We start from the raw sequence: 20,949 nt of genomic DNA, 5'->3' as shown, positions 1-20,949 counted from the left end.
TCCATGCTGTCTGTTGTGCTGTTCATCCGTGTGCACCTATCCTGCACATCCATGTCCATATATCCCTGCTGTCCTCACACATATCTGTGCACCCGTGTGGCTCGTGTCCGTGTGTCCGTGCCACCTCAGGATGCCTGTGTGAGGTGCCAGCCTGCATGCCAACACCTCACCCGCCCCAGTGATGCCCGAGACCTGGGCACATTCACATCTTTATTCTCACCTCGGGCCTCCTGCCACCGCCAGCATCAGCCCCAGCAATAATTTACAGGTGTCAGGGTGGCCCTGGGGCAGCCAGGCTGGTAACAGGAACAGCGGGGCCACGCTGCACATGGTGAGAGTCCAGCGCCCCCCCACGTGATATGTACATTATACACAGCTACCCAGAGCAACACAACACGTTAAAAAAGATCTACTCTTATGTACAGTATTTATAAAAAGCATCCCAGCCTCCACCACCTCATAAAAAAATACGTCTCTTATGTACTTTGCCGCAGGACAGACCCCCCAGCCCTGTGCTGCCCACCCTGCTGGGCTGCCCCCCATACTGGGAGGGGAGCTGGGGGGTGGGAGAGCCGCTCTCCGGGTTTTGGCATGGTTTGGATAGATGATCCCAGCGGCATGGATGGATGGGTGGATGGATGAGGGCTGTAGGGTCTGAGTGCTGGCCCAGGGTACAGGGCAAGCAGGGACAGCTTGGGTTGCTGGGGTACCCATCACCCTGGCACCTGGGCATGCAGACAGGGGTGCCTCCAGAGCCCCGAGCTTGCCCCCAGTGAGTGCTGCCCCCAGCCCGCCCCCAAATCCCCCTCATGCCCCCTGGGTGCACCAGGCCCCAGCAGCCCAGCCGCAGAATGGATGCAAAGCCCATGGCGTGTGTGCCACCTCCCTGGAGCAATGCAGCTGGTCCCCCCCGTACATGGCCCAGGGATCAGCAGGGTCCCATCCGCAGGCACCCGGAGCCAACAGTTCCCCTCAGGCTCAGGAGCAGCAGGCTGAGCACCACCAGCCACAGCATGAGGGCCATGCCTGTCCACAGGGACCGGGGTGCCCCTGCGATGCCAGGGCAGCGGGTGGCATGTCTCTGGGGATGGGGGATGGCAGGGGAGAGGGCAGGAGGCTTGGGCACAGGTGCTGTCACAGGTCCGACCGCCCCGCTGGATTCCAGCCCCCACGGACACTGTTCATCAGGCTCTTGATGCTATCTGGGGTAGGCCAGGGAAGTGCCCAGCCTTGGTCCCCACGGCAGGCAGTGCCCTGCGCCCCTGGCAGCGCCTGCTGCTGCTGGTGGCTCTTGGGGTGCACAAGAGCTCCACCTGACAGCCAGCTCCAGGTGAGGTAGGGCAGTATTATTCTCCCCATTTTACAGATGGGGAAACTGAGGCGCAGAGCAGGGAAGGTGCCCGCTGGAGTGGCTGGGGGGCACAGGACCTGCCCCGGGCTCACTGCCCCATCCCGGACACAGGTCGAGGAGTCTCCATGCCTGCCATGGCTCATGCCCTCTCACCATCACCACAGGTGACAGGCAGCAACAGCAGAAGTCCCCAGGGAATCCTGGTGGGGCTGCAGCATGGGGGCTGAGCCCAGGGTGGGCTCTCCCTGGGCACCGGGCGGGCGGGGGCGAGGTTGGCTTGGGCACCGGCAGTGGCTAGTGGCTGCCGCCGCTCTTCCCCCCACCCGTGGCCCAGTCGATGATGATGAAGCTCAAGCTCATGATCATGAAGACCACTCCGAGAAGGGCAAAGCAGGCAGCCTGTGGGGACAAGGAAAGGACTCAGGGATGGCCAGGGCGACAGGGTTCCTAGCCAGGCTCAGAGCCCCATGCCTGTCCCCATCCTTGTACCCCTGCCCACGCTTACCAATATTTTGGGGGTGGAGCGCAGCGGCTCCTTGTCCTTGGGCATGATGCGGATGTAGAAGATGGCAGGGAAGATGAAGATGAGGCAGGGAGCGGAGGTGGCACCTGGAGAAGACAGGGACAGAGTGGGCAGGGGCCTCCCACCCTGCAGCTCAGCCCTGCCAGCTCCACTGCCAGGACAGGTCCTGTCCACCCCCACCCCCTCCTTGCCCTCCCCAGTCCTGGCAAAGCCTTCCAGGAACCCAGGGACGCAGTGTGCTGGCACTGTCCCCACACCCCTCCCGCAGCCCTGGCACCGAGCTGAGCGCTGAGGGGGGGGAGCCTGGCCTGGGGGATCGAGGGAAACACGCAGGGAAGAGTGGTGCAGGCACTGCGCTGTGGGAACCGGCCTGCAGGACAGCCATGGGATGGGTGAGCCACACAACCACCTGGTCCTGGCAGGGTAACAGGGGAAACTGAGGCACGGCAGGGTCAGTCACAGCTGAGCACCAGTCAGGACAGGGGCTGGCATGCTGCTGCAACACCCCATGATCAAGGAGGGACAGGAGCAGGGCACTGCCACCCACCAATCAAGCCAAAGATGCCGAGAATGGAGGGGGCAAAGATAACGAGGAGGTTGATGAAGGTCAGCAGGATGACAGCAATGGCGATGTGGCGGATCCAGCTGAAGTCTTTCCCTTGGAACAGCATCTGCTGGATGGCCCGACGCACCTGGGGACAGGGACAGGGTATCACACTCCATCCTTGGAGGCAGGACCCATACCCCGTCCCTGCAGTCCTGCTGGTCCCCATTGCCCTCACTCTAACCCTGTCCCTACAGCCTTGCAGGTCACCATAACCCCTTTCCCTTCCCAAGCTCTGACCGTGATGCCCCAGTGGTTCCTGTCACCCCTTCACAGCCTTGTCACTGTGGCCCTCCCTCTGCCCCATCATCCCTGCCTCTGCCCCAGCCCTGCTCCTGGCACCCAGAATGTCCTGTTCCCCAGTCCCTGTCTTAATCACTGCCTCAGTTTCCCTTCTCAAAGCCTGGTGCTGAAGCCACCTGGCATGCCTGGTGGGTCACTCACCGGGAAGAGGACGATGGGGACGGTGAGGGTGACAGCCGTCAGCACAGCCACACGCACACACAGGATGAGCACATCAAAGGGATCCACCTTGTTGTACGTGTGCAGCAGCTCTGACTCCACACGGTCTGTGAACACCACCAAGGAGCCCCTGGGTGAGCCCCAGCACCATCACCCCCTGGCACAGGTGTGCCAGCCCAGTCCCCTCCCCGAGGGCTCACCGTAAAACGTGAGGTAGCCAAAGAGGGCAGCCAAGAAGTACATGAGGTACATGACCATGATGGAGATGTTGGAGATGCACTGCATCTTCTTCTTGGAGGGGCTGCAGGACATGGCGGGCTCAGCACAGCCCCGTGGCACCCGCTGACACCAAGCACCCACCCAGTGAGGAGAGGTGATGCCAAAACACTCTGGGGTGTGTGGGGGATGTGCAGAGAGGGGCTACGTACCCCTTCCTGGGCAGGGGGGCACCAACCAGCCACCCACGCTCTCTGGGTCACAGCACCCACCTCCCAGGGGTCACACCACCACCCCTGGATCATGGCACCAACATCCCAAGGGTCACACCACCACCCCTGGATCATGGCACCCACCTCCCAGGGGTGATACCATGCCTGCACCCATCCTGAGTCATATCCCACACCTCCCAGGGGTGATACCATGCCTGCACCCATCCTGAGTCATATCCCACACCTCCCAGGGGTGATAGCGCCCACCCAGGGTTATATCCCCAATCTCCCAGGGGTGATATTGCCTACCCACCTACCCCAGGTTGTATCACCCACCTCCTGAGACTGATACCACCCATCCCAGATCCTATCAGCCACCATGCACCCACCCACCCACTGTCCCACCCAGGGTCATATCACCCACCTCCCCACGCTGCCCCAGCGCAGGTCCCCACACGGATGGCACTGCCTTTGGGTGGGCACCGGGTGAAGCCCACCCCTCCCCGTGGGTGCCCCCACCCAGGACTCACTCCTTCAGCTCGGTGTAGATGGGCAGCACCTCCGGGTGGCAGACGAAGGCAAAGGCCATGATGGGGATGGTGTAGGCTGTCTGTGTGAGAGGAGCACAACTGACTGCTGGGGGCCCAGAGGCAGGGGCTGGCAGCACCAGGACCACCCATGTTCACTGGGTGCATGGGCTGGGGGCTCACCCAGAGCCTCAGGTCCTTACCTGTGAGTTCAGGGTAAAGAAGCTGGGTGTGCAAGTGTCCTGCTCGGGAGCCTGGAGGACTGTGTAGCCATTCTGGTAGTCACTGGTGCTGGCAGTGGTGACATTGAGGATGCCCGTGATGTTCCCCTCCTGCTCTGGAAGTGGGCAGGGGATCTGGAACTTCTTGTAGATGACCTGGGGTGGGGGGGACATGGGGCCAGTCAGTTCTTGGTGCCCCCAGCTCCCAGCACACATTGCCCACATGCCCAGCAGGAGAGTGACCCTGCCGGGACCCCTCCCAGGGACACCTTTTGCTAGTGCTGCCCTGTGGCAATGCTGCTCCCCCAGCCTGTCCCTGTGGGGGTGGGCAGCAGGACAGAGCCAGGCAGCAGCACGTGGAGGGGCCACATGTGCAGATGCCCCTCCAGCACCTTCCCCCCTCTCCCTTTCCACAGCATTCGGTTCCTTCAGCCGAAAATAACCCAGCAGCTTGACAGCCCAGCCACAGCGTCTCTGCAGCCCCGAGCACCCGCTGTCCCTGCTGCTTCTGCTGTCCCCACAGCAAGCAGCCCGGCCTCACACCCCGGCAGGAGGGATGCTTGGCACCCCAAGGCACTGCCAGTGCCAGTGGGCGCTCACCGAGATCAGGAAGAAGACCATACAGCTGAGGGAGAAGCCGCTGGCATAGCCAAGGTAGCCTGGGGAGGGAGGAGAGTGGCTGCTGGGTGCGGGCTGGAGCCTTGCACCGGCTCAGCATCCCCTCCTGGCCCAGCACATCCAGGCTGGCACCATCGCCCTGTGGGAGACCCAGGGTGCAAGGCCCCAGTGCCATGGGTAGCATCTCCCTGACTTACCCAGCTGCTTCATGAGCGCCAGGGGCAGGATAATGGTGACAGAAACCAGGATCACCAGGTAGTTCCCATTCATGTACCAGTCCCTGGAAGCAGAGGGCCTGCTCACCACCTCAGTCTGCTGGGGCACAGCAGGCAGAGGCAGCCACTGTGCGGGCTGTCTGCCATTCCTAGGGACCCTTCAGCTGGCAAATCCCAGGGGCACTGGTGTCCCCTGAGGCTGGCATTCCTGCTCTGCTAACATCCCTGGGGACCCCTGAGACAGCATCCTTGGAGACCCTGAGGCCAGCATCCCTGGGGGTCCTTGAGCTCGGGCTCTGCCTACCCCCAGAGTGGTGCACCCACAAGGGCTAGAGTTGCTAGTGGGGATGTGGGCATGGGGTGGGGGGACCTATACCCAACCAGACCCCCACCCTGCAGCCCCAGGTTCTGCTCAAGGAGGAAAGCCTGATCCCAAGGGGATGTGAGGAGCAGGGATTGGAAGTTCAGCTCGGTTTAATCTCACCCAGGGGCTTATTCAGCACTGACAGTTATCAAAAATAGTAGTGGCTTAATGACAGTAAATCCCTGCCACGGGCTGCACAGCTGGAGCCAGAGCCCCGGCGCCTGCCCGGGGAAGGCACGCAGGCAGCGTGGGCAGGAGGCACTCACGTGGTCTTCTCCTCCAGGTTCAGGAAGGTCTGGATGACCAGAGGCACTTCAGATTTGACAATGTACAGGTAGCTGGACATGGCTGCAGGGCAGAAGGAGGTGTTGCTGCACTGGTGTTCTCTGGTCCCACCCCATCCCCAGCCCCGGCGTGTCCCCCAGCTCACCCCCGATGTTCTGCAGCGTGATGGCGATGGCTGCTGCCAGCTTCCCCGGCGTGCCGAAGGCTCGGTAGCCCAGCTGCTCATAGGCACGGATGCCTGTGGGACAGGGAGCAGTGGTGGTGGGTGAGAGTCAGGGTGGGACCCCCAGCACGGCCCTGCTGAGGATTGGCACTCACCCACAATGCCCGAGGACTTGAGCAGCAGGTGGATGGAGTAGCTGGAGAGCAGGGCCACTGCTGTGAGGAGGAAGCTGCAGGAGGAGAGCACAGTTACCAGTGGGTCACAGCACAGGGCTCAGACATGGCTGTGGGGCAAACCCCATGCAGATGTGCTCTGCCTGTGGGCAGCTGGCCCAGGATACCACCCCCAGGAGACCACCCTCTTGCCTCAGCACCGGCTGGGTGTTCATGGGGCAGATTCAGTCCATATCTCCACACCCAAAAGGAGCCATCACTCATGTCCTTCAAGCTACTTTTGAAAATCTGACTTTGTAGTAAGGAAGGCAAACCTTCACCTTCCTCCTCCTCCCCCCCCCAAGTGGGGCACGGCACTCAGGCAGACTTTTGCCAGCAGTGGGCATAGCTCAGCCAGCAGGATACTGGTCCCTGCATCATCCCAAGCCAGAGACTTCTTTCTTGCCTGCACCCACCGATCCCCTTGGAGGAGCCCCCCACACCTGGACAGCCCCCCCATGCCCCCATGACACTCACAGGAAGAGGATGATGCCGGTGTTGGCCATGGCATAGGCCAGCCCCAGGATGCCGCTGCCCATGATGGCATTGCTCAGGTTGAAGACCGACATCCCGAAAGACGTCTTCCCTTCAAACTGTTACAGGACACAACAGGGAGGGGATGCACCAGTCACACTGGGAGCTTGCCCCATCCTACCCTCACCACTGTGCCCGTGCTGCTACTCACATCAGTGAAGTGTGTCTGCTTCTTCTCTGCACCATGGGGCAGGAACTCCTCCATCTCTGCCACGCCAGTCTGGTTCTCTTCAAATCTGTCCATGGAGGGAGAGGAGTGAAGCCAAAGCAGAGACAGGGACCATCAGCCCTGGCTGGTATCTCACGGGCAGGGAGCAGCTCGGAGGATCCCCCAAGTCCCTGCACTACCCCTTGCCCTGAGTGCCCTACCTGTCACCCGCCAGTGAGGGGACAGTGGAGGCGGTGAGTGCGGCCGCATGCTTCCCGTTGGGCACCAGCTCCACCATCTCGGCCTGCAGGGGAACGTCCGTGGTATCCATGGCTGGGAGACAGCTGGGCTTGCTATGGGCTCTGCTCAGGCTCTGCAAGAGGGAGGCAACAGCGGTCCAGCTCTGGGCAGGAGCACGGGAGGGGCTGGCCTGGAGCCTCACAAGTCCTGCCTCCACCAGGGACTCTGGAGCTGGGCTCAGCACCAGCGCTGGTGGCACGGCAGGGATGGGAGGGTCACCGAGCCAGGCATCACGGTGGTGTGCTTCTTCTCCTCCCTTCTGCCTGCTCAGCACACAATGTCCCGCGGAACTCAGCCCCAGCTCCAGTGCCCCACCAGAGCCCCAGTGTGCGGGTGCCCTCTCGGCCAGCGAGACATCCCACAGCCCACCCCGTCCCCTTGCTCACAGCACAGCACTGCGCTGCCCAGCCCCAGAGTCCCCATGCACACCGCCTGCCCGCCTCCACTCCCCTGCCCGCAGCTCTCGGCTCCATGACTCAGTTTCCCCTCCTGCAGACGGGTGCCAGCAGGCGAGTGGGGGCGTTTGGGAGGGCGGCTGAGGACGGGGCAGGGAGCTCAGGGACCCCCCAGCCGCCGTTATGTAAAGCCCGTGGTGCTGCCCGGCGCGAAGGGCTCACCCGCGTCCCGCCGCTGCCGGGGTGCCAAGGCGGGGGGCTCGGGGGCACGTCAGGGCTGGACAAACGGAGCAGGAAAGAGCGCGGGCCCGGGAGACAGCTCCTTGGCAGGGGAAGGCGGCCGGGCTGCCGAGCGCGGGACGCCTTGGCACGCCGCACAAAGCCGCCTCTGTGCGAGCCCCGGCCCTCCCCGCCCCGCTGGGAAACGGCACAGGGTGGCTTTCTGGGGCAGGCTGGCAGCCGGGGCAGGGTCCCGCCACCCCCCACTGCCCCGAGGGGCTGGGGTCTTGTCCGGCTGGCCAGGGGGCTCCACATTGGGGCTATGTCCAGCCAAGGGCTGCTGCCACCCAGCTGGAGGTTAGGCCTGGCTGGAATGCAGTGTGGTCCCCAGTACTGGGAGGATGCTGCTGCCCCCCCAGCCCTCTGCCTGGGGTCGCCATGTGGTGAGCAGGGGACATGCCCATCTCTATGCTCCCAGGGGACTGGTGTCCCCAGAAATCTGAGGAGCCTTCCCACAGCACAGTCAGGTCCAGCAGTCCTGCTGGCACGCAAGGGAAGGATGACACGTCAGGGTGTGGGTGCCAGCACCTCCGGTCTCCTGAGCTGCTGCCCTGCTTGTCCCTGCCCATCCAGGCCACAAAGACCTGGCAGGGTCATCCCAGGCCACACACTGGCTGCTGGCACTGCCAGGGGGGCCGAGCCCCTGTGGTTGGCCCGGGGTGGTGGGCACATATTTGGGCCACCCTACCTGTAGCACCCAGCCAGGTGGGGAGGCTGAGGCAGGACACAGGTCAGCAGGAACCAAAATGAGAAGGTTCAGCCATGCGGGGGACGAGAGGGAAGCGCAGGGCGGGCTCTGGGTGATGATTTATCCCCTCCACTAGGCCTCCGCTTGGGATGGATCCAGGCATGAACAAGGCTGCCAGCACGTCCAAAAGCCACCGTTAACTCTGCGCCTTCCCACCACCACAGGCAGGCATCGCTGAACCCACTGCTCACCCAGCATGGGACTGGGGGGGGGCACCAGATCTGTGAGGTTCCAACACTTCCCTAAGCCCCCCAGTGCCGCTGGGCTGCCTGCGGGCAGGGCTTCACCGCATCCCGCTGGTGGCACACAGCATCTGCCCACTCCCCTGCCCGCTCCCCCACGGGCGCCAGGAAGGCTGGGCACTCTCATCTGCAGCCCCTTTCTTCTCCCAGGTTATAATTACACCTCTATGGGCAGCTCAGGAAATACCAACTTCTTCCCCCAAGCGTCTCTCAGAATAGCAAGCGGCACGGCCGGGCTCATTCAGCATGCACCGGGCTTCGTGCTGCCACCCAGACGCTTCCTCCCGCCGGGCAGCCTGGCACGGCCCTGGCACAGCCCTGGCACAGGCCCAGCACCACTCACTGCCACTTCCCCAGCTGGCCCTGGCCTTTGCCCCCCGGCCAGGCTCTCCTGGTGGCAGTAGCCAGGGCAAGGGGGGAGATGAAAGAGGAGGGAGCATGAGACGATTCGATCGGGCAGTGTGAGCCCTGCCTGCTGCTGTTTGCCTTGCGATAAGGCAGAACAGCAAATACAGAGTGACGGGCGGCCCTGAAGGGGTGGCTTGGTTCCCCTCCAGGTGGGGTTGGTGGGTTCACCACCTCACTGTGTGCCCACCTTAGCTGGGAACCCTCTGCACAGGGCAAGGAGCATCTCCTCAGGGATCTCCTCCCTCAGGATGCCACCACGTAGAAGAGATGCTGCCATCTTCACTGCCATGTTGGGTAGCCACACGCTGCCTGGCATCATCCCACTCCTGACCTGCAGCTCCAGCGCCCACTCACCCAGCTGATGGTGTGGACCTGGCCACATGCATGGGCACAGAACCCTCCAGGCTGTGGCACCCAGGGCTGCATTCCTGGGGGTGCTGGGCAAGCTGCATCGATTTCCCAGCATGTGCCTCTCTGCTGCCTGCTGGGCTCTGGGACACAAGGACAACACTGCAGCCAGACCTCCCACCTCTGCCAGGCTGCTCCCAGAGCTGGTGACACCCCACCAACACTGCGGGGTGGCCAGGCAGCCTGGGCCGGGCCCCGGTGCTGTCCCGCAGCCCCGGCAGAAGAACACGGAGCCGGATGCGTGGGACGGCACGTCCCGTCCCGCCGGCCACGTCTGCGCTCCCGGGCAGGCTGCGCTCGGTCTCGCACGCTCGTCCCGCCCGGCCAGCACACAGCCTGCCCGCCCTCGCTGCGATGGGGACACGTGTGTGGGGCGGCCCGGCTCCCAAATCCCGGCCCTGCTCTGGCACACGGGCAATCCTGGGCTCACCTCGGCCCCCGGCCAGCCTTCCTCGGGGACCAGGGCACCGCTGTGAGGGTTTCAGTCCTGGAAGGGACCGCATCCCTCTCTCTGCCTCACACCTCCCTTCCACGCACCTCATTGAAAAGGTGGAAAATCCCCGCGGGAGGCGGGAGCTGGGGGCTGGGCAGGGGAGCTCCGTCGGCAGTGCCAGCAGATATGCAGGATGGGAGGTCCATTGCATCAGGCAGCGGGGCCAGCAGGATGTGTATGACCCTGGGCGAGCCTGGCTCCTGCGCTGTGCCCGTTCCCCCGGTCAGGGCCCGGCCCGGCACAGGCCCCAGCAGCACACACGGTGCCGGTGGGAGTGCAGCACACGGGGACAGGCAGCCAGTCCTGCCAGCCCTGCCTGTGCCACACAGTGACAGCCTGAGTGTCCCCACAGCCCGCAGCACCCACCTGCGAGCCCCCACGGCTCTCACCTCTGCCCAGCGAGGGCACAGGGTGTCTCTGGCAGCAGGTGGGTGCTCCCCCAGGCCGGGGACCCCCTCAGGGCACAGAGTCCCTCCCCATCTCCTCTCCTTGCAGATGAATCCTTGTTAATCCGGCCCAGCTGGAGCCGTGGGACTATTCCGGGTGGTAATCCGGCTTTAGCGCCAAGCCTGCCGCAGCTGCCGGCCTGCCCTGCGTGCTGGCAGCCAGGTATCCCTCCCATCCCATCCCATCCCGCCGCTGTGCGCCGGGCACCGCAGCCCCCCCGGCCCAGGTGGCCGTTCGGGTTTCAGCAGAGCTGGGCACACAGGTCTCATGTTCCCTGAGGCTGTGCTGACGAGCGAGCCCTGCCAGAGAGATGGGCAGCAAGGGCAATGGGCAGGGATGGCACCAGCCATGTGCCCCCAGTGCCATCAGCCCCAGCCCTGAGGTTCCCCCCAGCACTGAGCCCAGAGTGAGCCCAGCCTGGGGTCCCTGGTCAGCCTCTGGCACTGCTGTGGGCACAGGGGGTGTGGGCACAGCTGGGCAACAGCCCAAACCTGGGCACTCCCTGGGCAACCCCTACCCAGGGAAATTGACCCCAGCAGGGCACACAGCAGAGAAACCCCTCTCTCCTTGCCTTCCACTGAGAACTGCTCCCTACAGTTGCCCTGGGAATATCTTTGCCTTTCCCCTGAAGCACACACAGGAAAAGCTTTCCTCCCAGCCTGTCTTCCTAAAATTAGTAACCCAAACCTGGATTTAACCTGTGCTGTTCCACCCCCCACCTACTAGCCAAGCAAAGGCAGTGCCAGGGTGCCACCTCCCACAGAGGAAAGGGGCACCCAAAGGGGCAAATCCAGCCATTCAGGGGATGGCCAGGCACCCCACTTTGGGGCAAAGGTTCTGGGGGGTGCCCATGTGGGCATGGGATCCCCAGTAGCTGTGGGAAAGGACAGCTGGAGGCAAAACCTGCCTGGGGCATGGCTGGAGAACCTCTCTGGGTAGCCCTGCTGTGGACCTTCCCCAAACAGATCAGTGGGAGATTCTCCTGAGATAGATCCACCTGGGATCCTCTGCAGATGACAGCCCCACCAGCTGGTCATGCCAGCCAGCCCCACTCATGCCCCCAGCACAAGGTGGGTACAGTAGGCACTGGGCTCACCTCACCTAACCACAGCTCAGCCTTGGGGCAGGCAATTCCCCCAGTGCTCCAGCCAGGGCAGGACAGGCAGTAGCAAGTAGGAACAAGTGGCTCTGAAAGCTGCTGTCCTGGCTAGCAGGGCTCTGGCAGCTGCCTGGGCACTTCTGGCCATCTCTGCTGCACCATGTGGACAGCAGTGTCCATCCAGGGTCTTACCTCTAGGAGCACAAGTGGCATCTCTGTCCTGGAGGACAGCTGTACCTGAGCCTGGGAATGGTGTCTGGGACACACCAGAGAGGGGAAAGGCACTTCAGGGAAGGGAGTGGTAGAGCCAAACATCATGGTGGGGCCATGGAGAGGGTTTCCAGTGCCAGAGCCATGGTGCAGCTCAGCCACGGCATCACCTGCCAGGCACACAACCCAGGATGGCTGCAGGTGTCAGCCATCACCGTCCTGCCACATCCTCCAACATCCAAGCACCAGGACAAGGCAAGCTGGGAAAAGCAGTGAGGAAGCTGAGGCCAGGCAAGGGGAGTCATGTCCAGCACTGGGACAGCCTGGGCTGTTGCTGTCACCTGCCAGCTTGAGTCCATGTGGTACAAGGTCAGGTGGCAGGTACAGCTGGCAGCACGGGGATGGGGACAGGGCGGGCACAGCACGAGGCCGATGGCACTCAGAGTGGTTCTTGGGGAGGCTGGGTGAGACACCGGCTTGAGCCCAAAGCATCTCAGGCAGTGCTAGGCTGTACGATGAGTTTTGCTATAAACTTCAAACACTGCCCTCCAGAAACACAGGGCCACCCAGGGAAGGTGGTGGCACAGGTAGTGGCACTGCAGAGACTGATGGACAGACAGTGCCTGGAAAAGGACATGTCAGGTTTCCTACCACACCTCTGGAGTTCTGTTTTGCCTTGGAAGCAAGATGCTTTCCAGGGGTTCACGCTCTCCAAAACACAACTGGCCTTAGTGGGATGACATGGAGGGGTCAACAGCAAAACCTCCAAGGTGCCATTTGCTGCTGGCAGTGCTGGGGACTGTCCCTCCATCAGGAGGGACTGGCCTCAACCACAGCCTCACGTGCCTCTGGCACCTCCAGCACAGCCTCCTGTGGCAATCAGGAGCCACGATTCGCCCAAGCCCCGTGGCACCACTGCTGTGCCTGCCTATGGCACTCTCACCATTGGACCAGCCGGACATTTGCTCCACAGGGTCAGCGGAACCGGGCTGGCCATGCCCCGCTGGCATGGGGGACCCAGCCGGTCCCAGAGCTGCGTCAGCAGCTGGGGAGGCACGCGGCGGCCGAGACCCACGCGGCGAGGAGAGCCGGGGCATGGGGGTCTGTTCTGGCCCCGACCTGCCTCTGTTTTCTCAAGGGTTGCACTTCCAAAGGAGCCCGTGGGATTCCGCTCCTTCCCCCATCCCCACGCGCCAAGGAAAATAGGCTCTGCCGGCGCTTGTTTGTTTGCCGTGGCCGCGGCCCCGGCGTGTGATTACAGCTGCAGCACGGCCGGGTGCTGTGGGGCCCTTTGTGCCCCAGCCAGGGTCCAGCAGTGCCAGCAGCCCCGTGCCACCCCCCAGTGGAATGGAGTGTCCCACTGCTCCTGAGCATCCCTGGCCACCTGAGCCAAGGCACACCAGCACTCTGTTCTGGGACACGGGACAGTGCTGCCAGGCAAAGGCACCTTTTGCTGGGGTACCCCCTTGAAGCCACAGGGACCAGACAGGTCTAACACCTCATCTTGGGCCTGGTCCAGCACCAGTGGAAAATTCCCCATCTCCTGTGCGTCAGCTCAGTGCAGCCATGCCCTCCGCAGCCAGTCAGGGTTCTGCGTCCCTGCCATCCCACCTGTTGGGGACTTGCCAGGTCCCCTTTCTCACCCATGCCACCACACGGCTTGGGGGGCACAAGTCCAGCAACCACCTGCCATGGTTCTGTTTCCCTTGGGGAAGGTTTCTCTCCAGTGGGACTTTCACAGCTGACACGGCAGAGAGAGCCACCACACCACGCTGGCTGGCCCAGGGCACGCGTGGCCGACAGGAACGCAGTGTGCTGCCCGCCTTTCCACGCTGCTGGCCCGGCCAGCCAGGCTCTATTAATACCCCAGCCCGTGGAATCCCCGCACGCAGGTCCCAGGCAGCCCCGGTGCCCGTGACGGCCGGCACCGCTCTCCCTGCCAGTGCCCCCCGCCCCGGCACCCCGGCACTCTGACACCCGATCCTGCCCACAGCCGCTTCCAGCCTTCAGAAACATATGTCATTCCCACGGGCGATTAAAAATTAAAGCAGAAAACAGGGAAAGTAAAGGGAGTTTGGGGGTTGGTGCCACTGTGAGGATCAGCGAAACGATGCACGCCGAAGCCCCCACACCGCGCTTCGGGCAGGGGCAGTGTCGGGGCGCTGGGCTCTGCCTCCCCCAGCACCCGCGGGATCTGTCACCCACCCGTGGGAAGGTGCCAGCCGCTAGCAAGTGGCAGGAGTACAGCAAAGCAAACAGCCCCGGGGCGCTAGCACCTGCCAGAGCTGCCGGGCCCCGGAGCCTTCCCCGTGCTGCCCGGAGCCGGGAGGAGGAGGAGGAGGAGGAAACGCAGGAGGAGAGAGAGACGGGCTGTGAGAGGAAAGCGGGGCCGGCGAGAGAGAGATGAGAGAAAGGACTGGATGGGGTGCGGAGGAGAATTAGGGGAGCTGAGGGGTCCGAGAGCCCGGCAGCCTCCAACCACGGAGCTCCAGGGAGGAGCGAGCCCGGGAGTGCGAGCGGCAGGGGAGCTCGGAGAGACCTACCTGCCCCCTCTCCGCCGTGCCTCTGCTGCGGGCTGGGGCGAGCAGCCCCCGGTGGCCGGTGCCGCGGATTAGAGACTATCCTGCGACCGTAATCCGGCGGAGCCCGAGATTAAACCGGACCCGATCCCGCCCCCAGTGAGAAGGCTCCCAATCTGCTCTCCGCCGGAGCGCTGGGGAGGGAGCGCTGGGGAGGGACCGCCCCCATCGACTGACCCCTGCCCCGCCCCGCCCCGCTCCGGCGGGACCACCGCTCCGCGGGCACGGCCGCCCCCGGGGCATCGCCCCCGCCGGGCATCAGGGTCCGCTGGGCATCGCCTGCCGCCTGTGAATCACCCCGCACCAGGCATCATCCCCCCCGGGCTGTCAGTGTCCAGGCAGCGCTGCCCTGTGTGGAACGGGGCAGACACCAACATCCCCACGCACCGCACACGGCACCAGGTGTTTGTGCCCCTCACGGCACCCGGTGTCTGTGCCCCTCATGGCATTATCACTGTATGGGGCATCCCTAGCCTGCCAGGTATTGACACCCCACCGGGAATCCCTGCCTACAGCAGCCGAGGCTCCTGCAGGAGGCCAGGGGCCACTTCCAAAGAAGCAGGGCTGGGGCAGCTGCTCTAATCTACCTGAAGGGATAAATCCAGTACATGCTGAGTGTGGGCACAGCGTTTTCCCCGTCCTTTGGTCAGATTCTCTCCCTGGCCTGGGAAGCTCAGGCTCTCTCCCACGTTAAGCCAGCCCAGCTGCCTGCCCTGCTCATGGTGCCTGCTGCCCCCAGAGTTCTCACCCCAGCATCTCAGCACACTGGGAAGAAACAACCCATGTGGAATCATCCCAACAACACCCAGAGTAACTGGGCCAGCCCCCTTCCCCAGTCTCCATCAAACCTCCCCACTTGAGCCGAAAGATGTCTATTTTCATGAAGAAACAAACCCCCAGTTCCCCAAAGCAGAAATTTCTCCCAAGTGCATCCCATATGCTTTAGGGAGAGCCATGAGCTCTGGGGAGTCACCAGCTGTGTCCCCAAAGATTCCCTGTACCTTTACAAGGTCTGCCCCCCCCCTAAACTACCTCCTGCTCCTCTGTCCTGCCCAGCTTTTACTTCAGAGGAACATTTTGGAGGTCCACGCTTGAGAGTCCCCTCAGGTCCCATGCGAGCTGCAAACCCTGCCCAGCTGCTGTGCTTGGGCAGAATGGCTCCTCACGCTGCTGGAAGGTTTTATTTGTGTTATGCATATCTTTCATAAATCCTTGCGGAGCCTCGGGCAGCCTGGGATGGAAACGGCTTTGCCAGCCAGCAGCGAGCGTCGCCATCGGGAGCAGAGGCAGCCTCCCTCTCGCCTGGACATCGAGGGATGTTAAATATTCAGTGGCAGCTCTGCCCTCCCGCTCCCGGCAATCCCGCGGCTCCTGTTACTGCCGCTCTCCTTTGGCTGCAGACATACATCCATTAACTAATTTCTAATAACAGCAGCATGCGTAAGTGCTGAACCAGCGCTGGCTGGCACGCCGGGGGACTGGAGGCAGCCAGGTTTGGCAGTGTGACGGGGGAGCCAGAGGCACCCAGAGGATGGGCATGGCTGGCCTCAGGCCATCACTTTAACCCTTTCCCTGCTCTGGTGAAGGCGGGTGCAGCCACGTGGCACCTGCGGAGAAGCGTCCCGGGCTGGGCGGCCACGCGTCTCAGCGGGGCTGGAAAAGGCGGCAGGAGCTCCCGCCCTGTGAGCAAACACAGCACAGGTGCTGGGCCTGGGGACAGCACTGTGGGCCCGTGGCACTGGGCGCAGCCACTGCCCTGGGGCAGCGTGCTGGAGGACCTGTGGGAAGTGATTTGGAGGCTGTCTGCTCCTTCCAAGCCTCCAATGCCCTTCCCCTGCTATTGGCACTAATGCAGCCATGTCTGCTTTGTCCTGTCCCCTCTCTTGTCCAGCATGTGACAGCCTCACTGGTGTTCTCACTTTCCAGGTGGGCAGAGGACAAGGGCTCCACCGTGTCAAGCTGAAGCTTTGTGGAGAATCAAAGCAGTGAGGAGAGGGGGAAAAGAGAGTGAAGATGTCCCCAGAACCTCCCAAAGCTGTCCCAGCACTCAGCACACAGTAGCTGCAGGCTCCTGCAGCCGGGCTGGCAGCACAGAGAGGAGCCATGAGAGGGGTGGGCTAAGACCCTCTCTCACCCCCTGAGCCCTCTGGTCACCAGGGCTGCCCCAGTGCAGCTCTGGCCAGTCTCACCAATGGCTCTGCTGGTGTCAGGGCTCCAGTGGATTGCAAAATTGCAGCCGTGCGGTTTTCTCCAGCTGGCTGGAAAGTTTGACGCCGGATTCCCGTATGTGAGGAGCCTTCAGGGGAGCACGGCCCAGCACGGCTCATCTCTCCAGCAGCCTCACCAGTGGCAGGGAGCCGAGTGCTGTGCCAGAGCCTTGCCCTCAGCACACCCCCGTGGGCTTTGCCTTCTCACCATTTCCCCCAGCCAAAAGCTGCCCTGTTTCTTATCCTTCAGCCATGCTTCCAGATCAGAGATTAAAGGGAACCCATAAAACCCTGGGCCTCAAATGTCACAGCAGGGACAAGGCCAGGAGCTGGGCGCAGAGCAGTGGGTGCTGTGTATGGCCAGGACACGCTCTCCTTGTCACGCTCGGCTTCCTCCCCAGCCCTGAGCCCGCTGCTGCCTGCCACTGCCCGCTGCTCCCAGGGCCCAGATGGCAGGAAGATAGGGCAGAGATAATGCTGACATTTGCAGCCCAAGCAGCACTCCCCTCACCACCACTGTGACCTCTCAAGCAAGAAGTGTTCTAGAGATTGCCCTTTCCAGGAACGTTCCAGAGGGTGCCTCTGTCCCCATCCCTGGGCATCCCACAGACACAGCGCCAGCACACACAGGGGCTCCAAGAGGGAGCAGTTGCAGAGGGTTATGCATCCTGAACCATGAAGAAGAGAGGCACAGAAGGAATGCTGACTGTAAGAGGAGAGGGATGCCTGTGGCCAGCAGCACGGGCTGGGTGGGCTCCAGAGTGACCCCAGGCCATGTCCAGGGCTGCAGCCTTGCTCCCCCAGCCCTCTCTGCACAGAAGCAGTCCAGTGCTGGTGCCTGTGCCTGCACACAGAGGGGCTGGGGAGCAGCTGGTGCCCCCTGCCTCGCCCTTGGCCGCCTCCCTCGCGGCACACGCTGTCATGTGGCAGGGCACAACAACAACACGGGCTAATTGGTTAATGTGATTTCAAAACATGATTTGCAATTATAACTCACCAGAGAGCATTCAATGATCCCGCACATCGCAGAGTGGGTTTTTCTCCTTCGTTTGTTCCTGGAACCTCGAAACCAATTAACTTTACAGAAGCCAGAAGCAAAGCACTGCTCAGCAGACCTGAAGGGTGGGTTATCTCTGTGCTCAATCGCTCAATCTGGGAACCAAGGGCTGCAGGACGAGCCCCGGGGTAACCCCAGTGCTTCTCCCTGCACCACTGAGGGGTTTGGGGGGACCTACACAGGCTCCCCCAGCTCCAACCCATCAGGCACCAGGGCTGCTTGGGAGCACTTGGGGACAGGAGGATGCCCTGAGCCATCAGGTGTGGGAATAAACTGTTCCTGTTGGCATAGGGACACTGTCCCTTCAGTGTCCCTTCAGTTCCCCCCAGAGGTGCTGGCACCTGCTGGCAGCCTGCTCCTCTCTGCCACCCTCACTGGACAGCCGTGTCCCCACCATCCCCATGGGCAGCACCCACAGCCCCACCAGGGCCAGGGGCTTTGCTTCTGTGGCTTGACAATCCTGCAGCAAAGGCTTAAATGCTGTTAAGGTAATTAAGCAAGGATTTAGCAAGGACTTGAATGCCTTCAAATGCCTTTCAAGCCAAACAAACCCAAGTAGCCATGATGCTCCTGAAACATCCAGCACCCAGTGCCCAGCTCCCCTGAGTCTTGGCTTGTTTCCCCAGCGACCCCAATTGCTGGGCTCTGTTGCTCCCCACATCCCCCTGGAAAGGCAGACATGGGACCACCAGTATTTTCTCTTGGGTGGGCAAAGAGATGTTGGGTTCCATCAGCCTCTGGAGGGATGATCTGGCAATTATCCCCCAGGATGGTGACCTGGCTCCACTCTGCAGGGAGACCCCTGCTCACAGGGGAACCCTCCCATGTGCACAGGGCCTGAGTCTCTCTGGGCTGGGAGCTGCCTTCCATCAGCTCCCCAAGCCTCAGGGAGCTCAGCATTGCACCCTGCAGCCACCCAGGCTTCCTGAGGACAGGGAGGGAGCTCAGGCAGCTGCCAGAACCTCTGGGGAGGCACAAGGTGATGCCAGCAGTGCAGCATGGGGCAGTGGAAGGAAGTGTGGGGCCGTGTTGGGGGGTCTCCAGTCCCCGGGGAGGGGCTCTCCTGCTCATCTCCAAGCTCCCTGCAAGCTGCCAGGAGTGTGGAGCCGGCTGGGAGCCCCTGGGGGATGCCAGGCACAGTGCCCAGGGCCTGGGCAGCAGGGTGGCAGATGGCTGGGGAGCTGGGGACCGGGGAGCAGGGGAGGAGCAGGGACACCTTTCAGCCCACACAACTGTAGCATCCTTGTTTAGAGTTATAAATAACTGGGCCAAAACTGGAGCCATGGCCACAGCCCTGTCCCTCCTCTCCCCAGGGCGCTGTGGTCGATCCAGGGCTGACCAAGGAGCAGATCTGGTCCCTGCAGCCCCAGTGAAAGGGCAGCCTGCTCTGGCTCCCTGCAGAGGCATCCACAGGGCTGTCCTGAACCCCCTCCCGGGCTGGGGTGACTGTCACTCCCAGGGCTAGACAGCCCACCACAGGCTCCTGCCTGGTGAGATCCAGCAGGAGAGGGGATAAAGGCCCTTTCATGGCCCATCAGGGGAAAGGATTCAGAGAGAAACACAAAAGGAGGTGCTGGCAGGACTGAGGCTGCTGTGTCCCACAGCAGCGGAGCTCCTGAGCTGCCCCAGGGTGGATGTGGGTGCCTGCCCAGCCAGGGGGCAGCCAGGGAGCTGGGTCTGGCAGGCACCCCTGGGTCCCTGCTGGCACCACCCAGCCTTGTGTTTGGGTGGACTAAACCTGGTGCTATTTCAGGCTGGGCAGTGCTGGCATGGTGGCCCTCTCTGGGGTTGGGAAAGCCCAGGGGCAGCTGCCCCTCTCCCTCCCCTCCGAGCTGTACAACAATTGGCTGCCCGAAGGACGCCGGCCTTGATCTGCGTTGCTGGCCGTCCCCAGGGCCGAGCAAACAGAGAGCAAAACAGCCCCGGCCGCTCCTGCCACCACCGGCATGCAGCCAGCCCGGCAACCCCGGCCAGGGCTGCTGTCCCCGGAGCTCTGCCACGCTGCCCTGGCACCCAGCTCTGCCACCCTGCCCTGCCACCCTGTTCTGCCACCCTGCCCTGCCACCCTGCTCTGCCACCCAGCTTTGTCACCCAGCTCTGCCACCCTGCTCTGCTACCCAGCTCTGCCACCCAGCCCTGCCACCCTGCTCTGTCACCCAGCTCTGCCACCCTGCCCTGCCACCCAGCTCTGCCTGGTGCTGCCAGGGGGGCAACGGTACCGACCCACCCGCCCCACAGCCGGGAGTGAGCCCGGGGCTACAGGGCTTGATCCAGGAGGAGGAAACAGAAACCGGGATCAGCACGCACCGCGCTGGCAGAGGGGCAGTCCCCAGCGGGGGAAGCGAGGCACAGCCAGGGTGGCGCTGTGACCGCTGGCCCTGGGCGCGGGGTCGTCCCTGCTCGCCCAGTCCAAGGGTCAGCTCGCCCACTTGAGCCCTGTTTGCCGTGGGGCTGGGCCCGTCCCTGGGGCTGCAGGCTGGCCGGGGGCAGCTGCTTGGTGGCAGGAGGCCAGCACAAGCCCAGGGCACGTGCCATGGCCTTGCCCAGCCACCTCACATGTTTCCCCCACAGCCCAATTCCCTGAAGCCTTTTCCCACCCGTAGAGCACGGTGCTTCACAGAAGTCCCCCTGGCACCCTTCCCAGACCTCCCCTGTTGGAGAACCACCCCAGTCCCACCAGATGCCAGGGGGACACCTGAGGCCAGCTCCAGCCCCATGTCCCTGGGCACATCCCACACCTTCCAAAGTCCTACCACCCACTCCGTGGCACTGCTGGGACCCCCACCTGCCTGTGAGCAGCAGCACCCACGCTCCACCGGCCCGGTGGGCAGCAGGAAGTACGGATGAGCGCTGGGATGGGGAATGGCATCAGCAGCAGGAGCAGCCACCGTGGCGCAACGGTGACACAACGGTGACACCATAGCAGCGTGGGATGGGGTACAGGCCCCCAGTTGCCCTCTCGGCACTACGGCTGTCCCTGGGAAGGTCAGGCCATGGGTGCCAGGCCACGGGCGGCTGCTCCAGCTCCGCCGGTTCTGCCCTGAGCGCTGCCTCCGGCAAGGTCAGCGCGGTGCTACGGCAGCACCGGCCCCGCCATCCCCATCACCGGCCAGCCGCTCCCGGTTCCCACTGGCTGCAGGGACGGGCATGGCGTCGGTGACCCCACACCACCTACGCGGGACATGGCGGTCCCGTGACTCTGTGGGCTGGCGATGCCCTGCCTGGGAGCGCCGGGGGCGCCGGGAGCAGCAGGAAGCGCCGGGGGCACCGGGAGCGCCGGGGGCAGCGGGGGCAGCGCCGGGGGCAGCGGCAGCGAGCGCGGGCGGAGCGGCAGCGCCGGCACCGCTGCGCCACCGCCCTCTGGCGGCCGCCGGCGGCACAGCAGGGCCCGCCCCCGGCCCCGCCCCGGTCCGGCCCCTGCC

The 20,949-nt window shown here is 63.4% G+C and overlaps 1 protein-coding gene across 3 annotated transcripts; it reads right to left on the bottom strand.

Annotated features, from left to right (window-relative positions):
* Positions 1-410: 410 nt before the first annotated feature.
* On the bottom strand, positions 411-14,394 carry SLC38A3 (solute carrier family 38 member 3). 3 transcript variants are annotated; one of them, XM_074549948.1, is made up of 16 exons: positions 14,228-14,394; positions 6,877-7,028; positions 6,659-6,743; positions 6,451-6,566; positions 5,917-5,990; positions 5,744-5,836; positions 5,580-5,661; positions 4,932-5,014; positions 4,717-4,775; positions 4,099-4,272; positions 3,899-3,978; positions 3,141-3,241; positions 2,923-3,047; positions 2,422-2,566; positions 1,857-1,960; positions 411-1,750 (listed from the first exon to the last, which is right to left on the bottom strand). In XM_074549948.1, the coding sequence occupies exons 2-16, from the start codon at positions 6,984-6,986 to the stop codon at positions 1,646-1,648; spliced, it is 1,536 nt and encodes a 511-aa protein (XP_074406049.1). In that variant the 5' UTR covers positions 6,987-7,028; positions 14,228-14,394; the 3' UTR covers positions 411-1,645. The 3 variants fall into 3 exon arrangements, with proteins under 3 accessions (XP_074406049.1, XP_074406048.1, XP_074406051.1); XM_074549947.1 differs by lacking the exon at positions 14,228-14,394 and adding an exon at positions 7,573-7,899; XM_074549950.1 differs by lacking the exon at positions 14,228-14,394 and adding an exon at positions 7,385-7,549.
* Between the last annotated feature and the right edge of the window lie 6,555 nt (positions 14,395-20,949).

This window comes from Zonotrichia albicollis, chromosome 12, assembly GCF_047830755.1.
Source record: "Zonotrichia albicollis isolate bZonAlb1 chromosome 12, bZonAlb1.hap1, whole genome shotgun sequence".
NCBI lineage: Eukaryota > Metazoa > Chordata > Aves > Passeriformes > Passerellidae > Zonotrichia > Zonotrichia albicollis.
The sequence above is the reverse complement of the archived record's forward strand: the minus strand, read 5'-3'. Positions and strand labels throughout refer to the sequence as shown.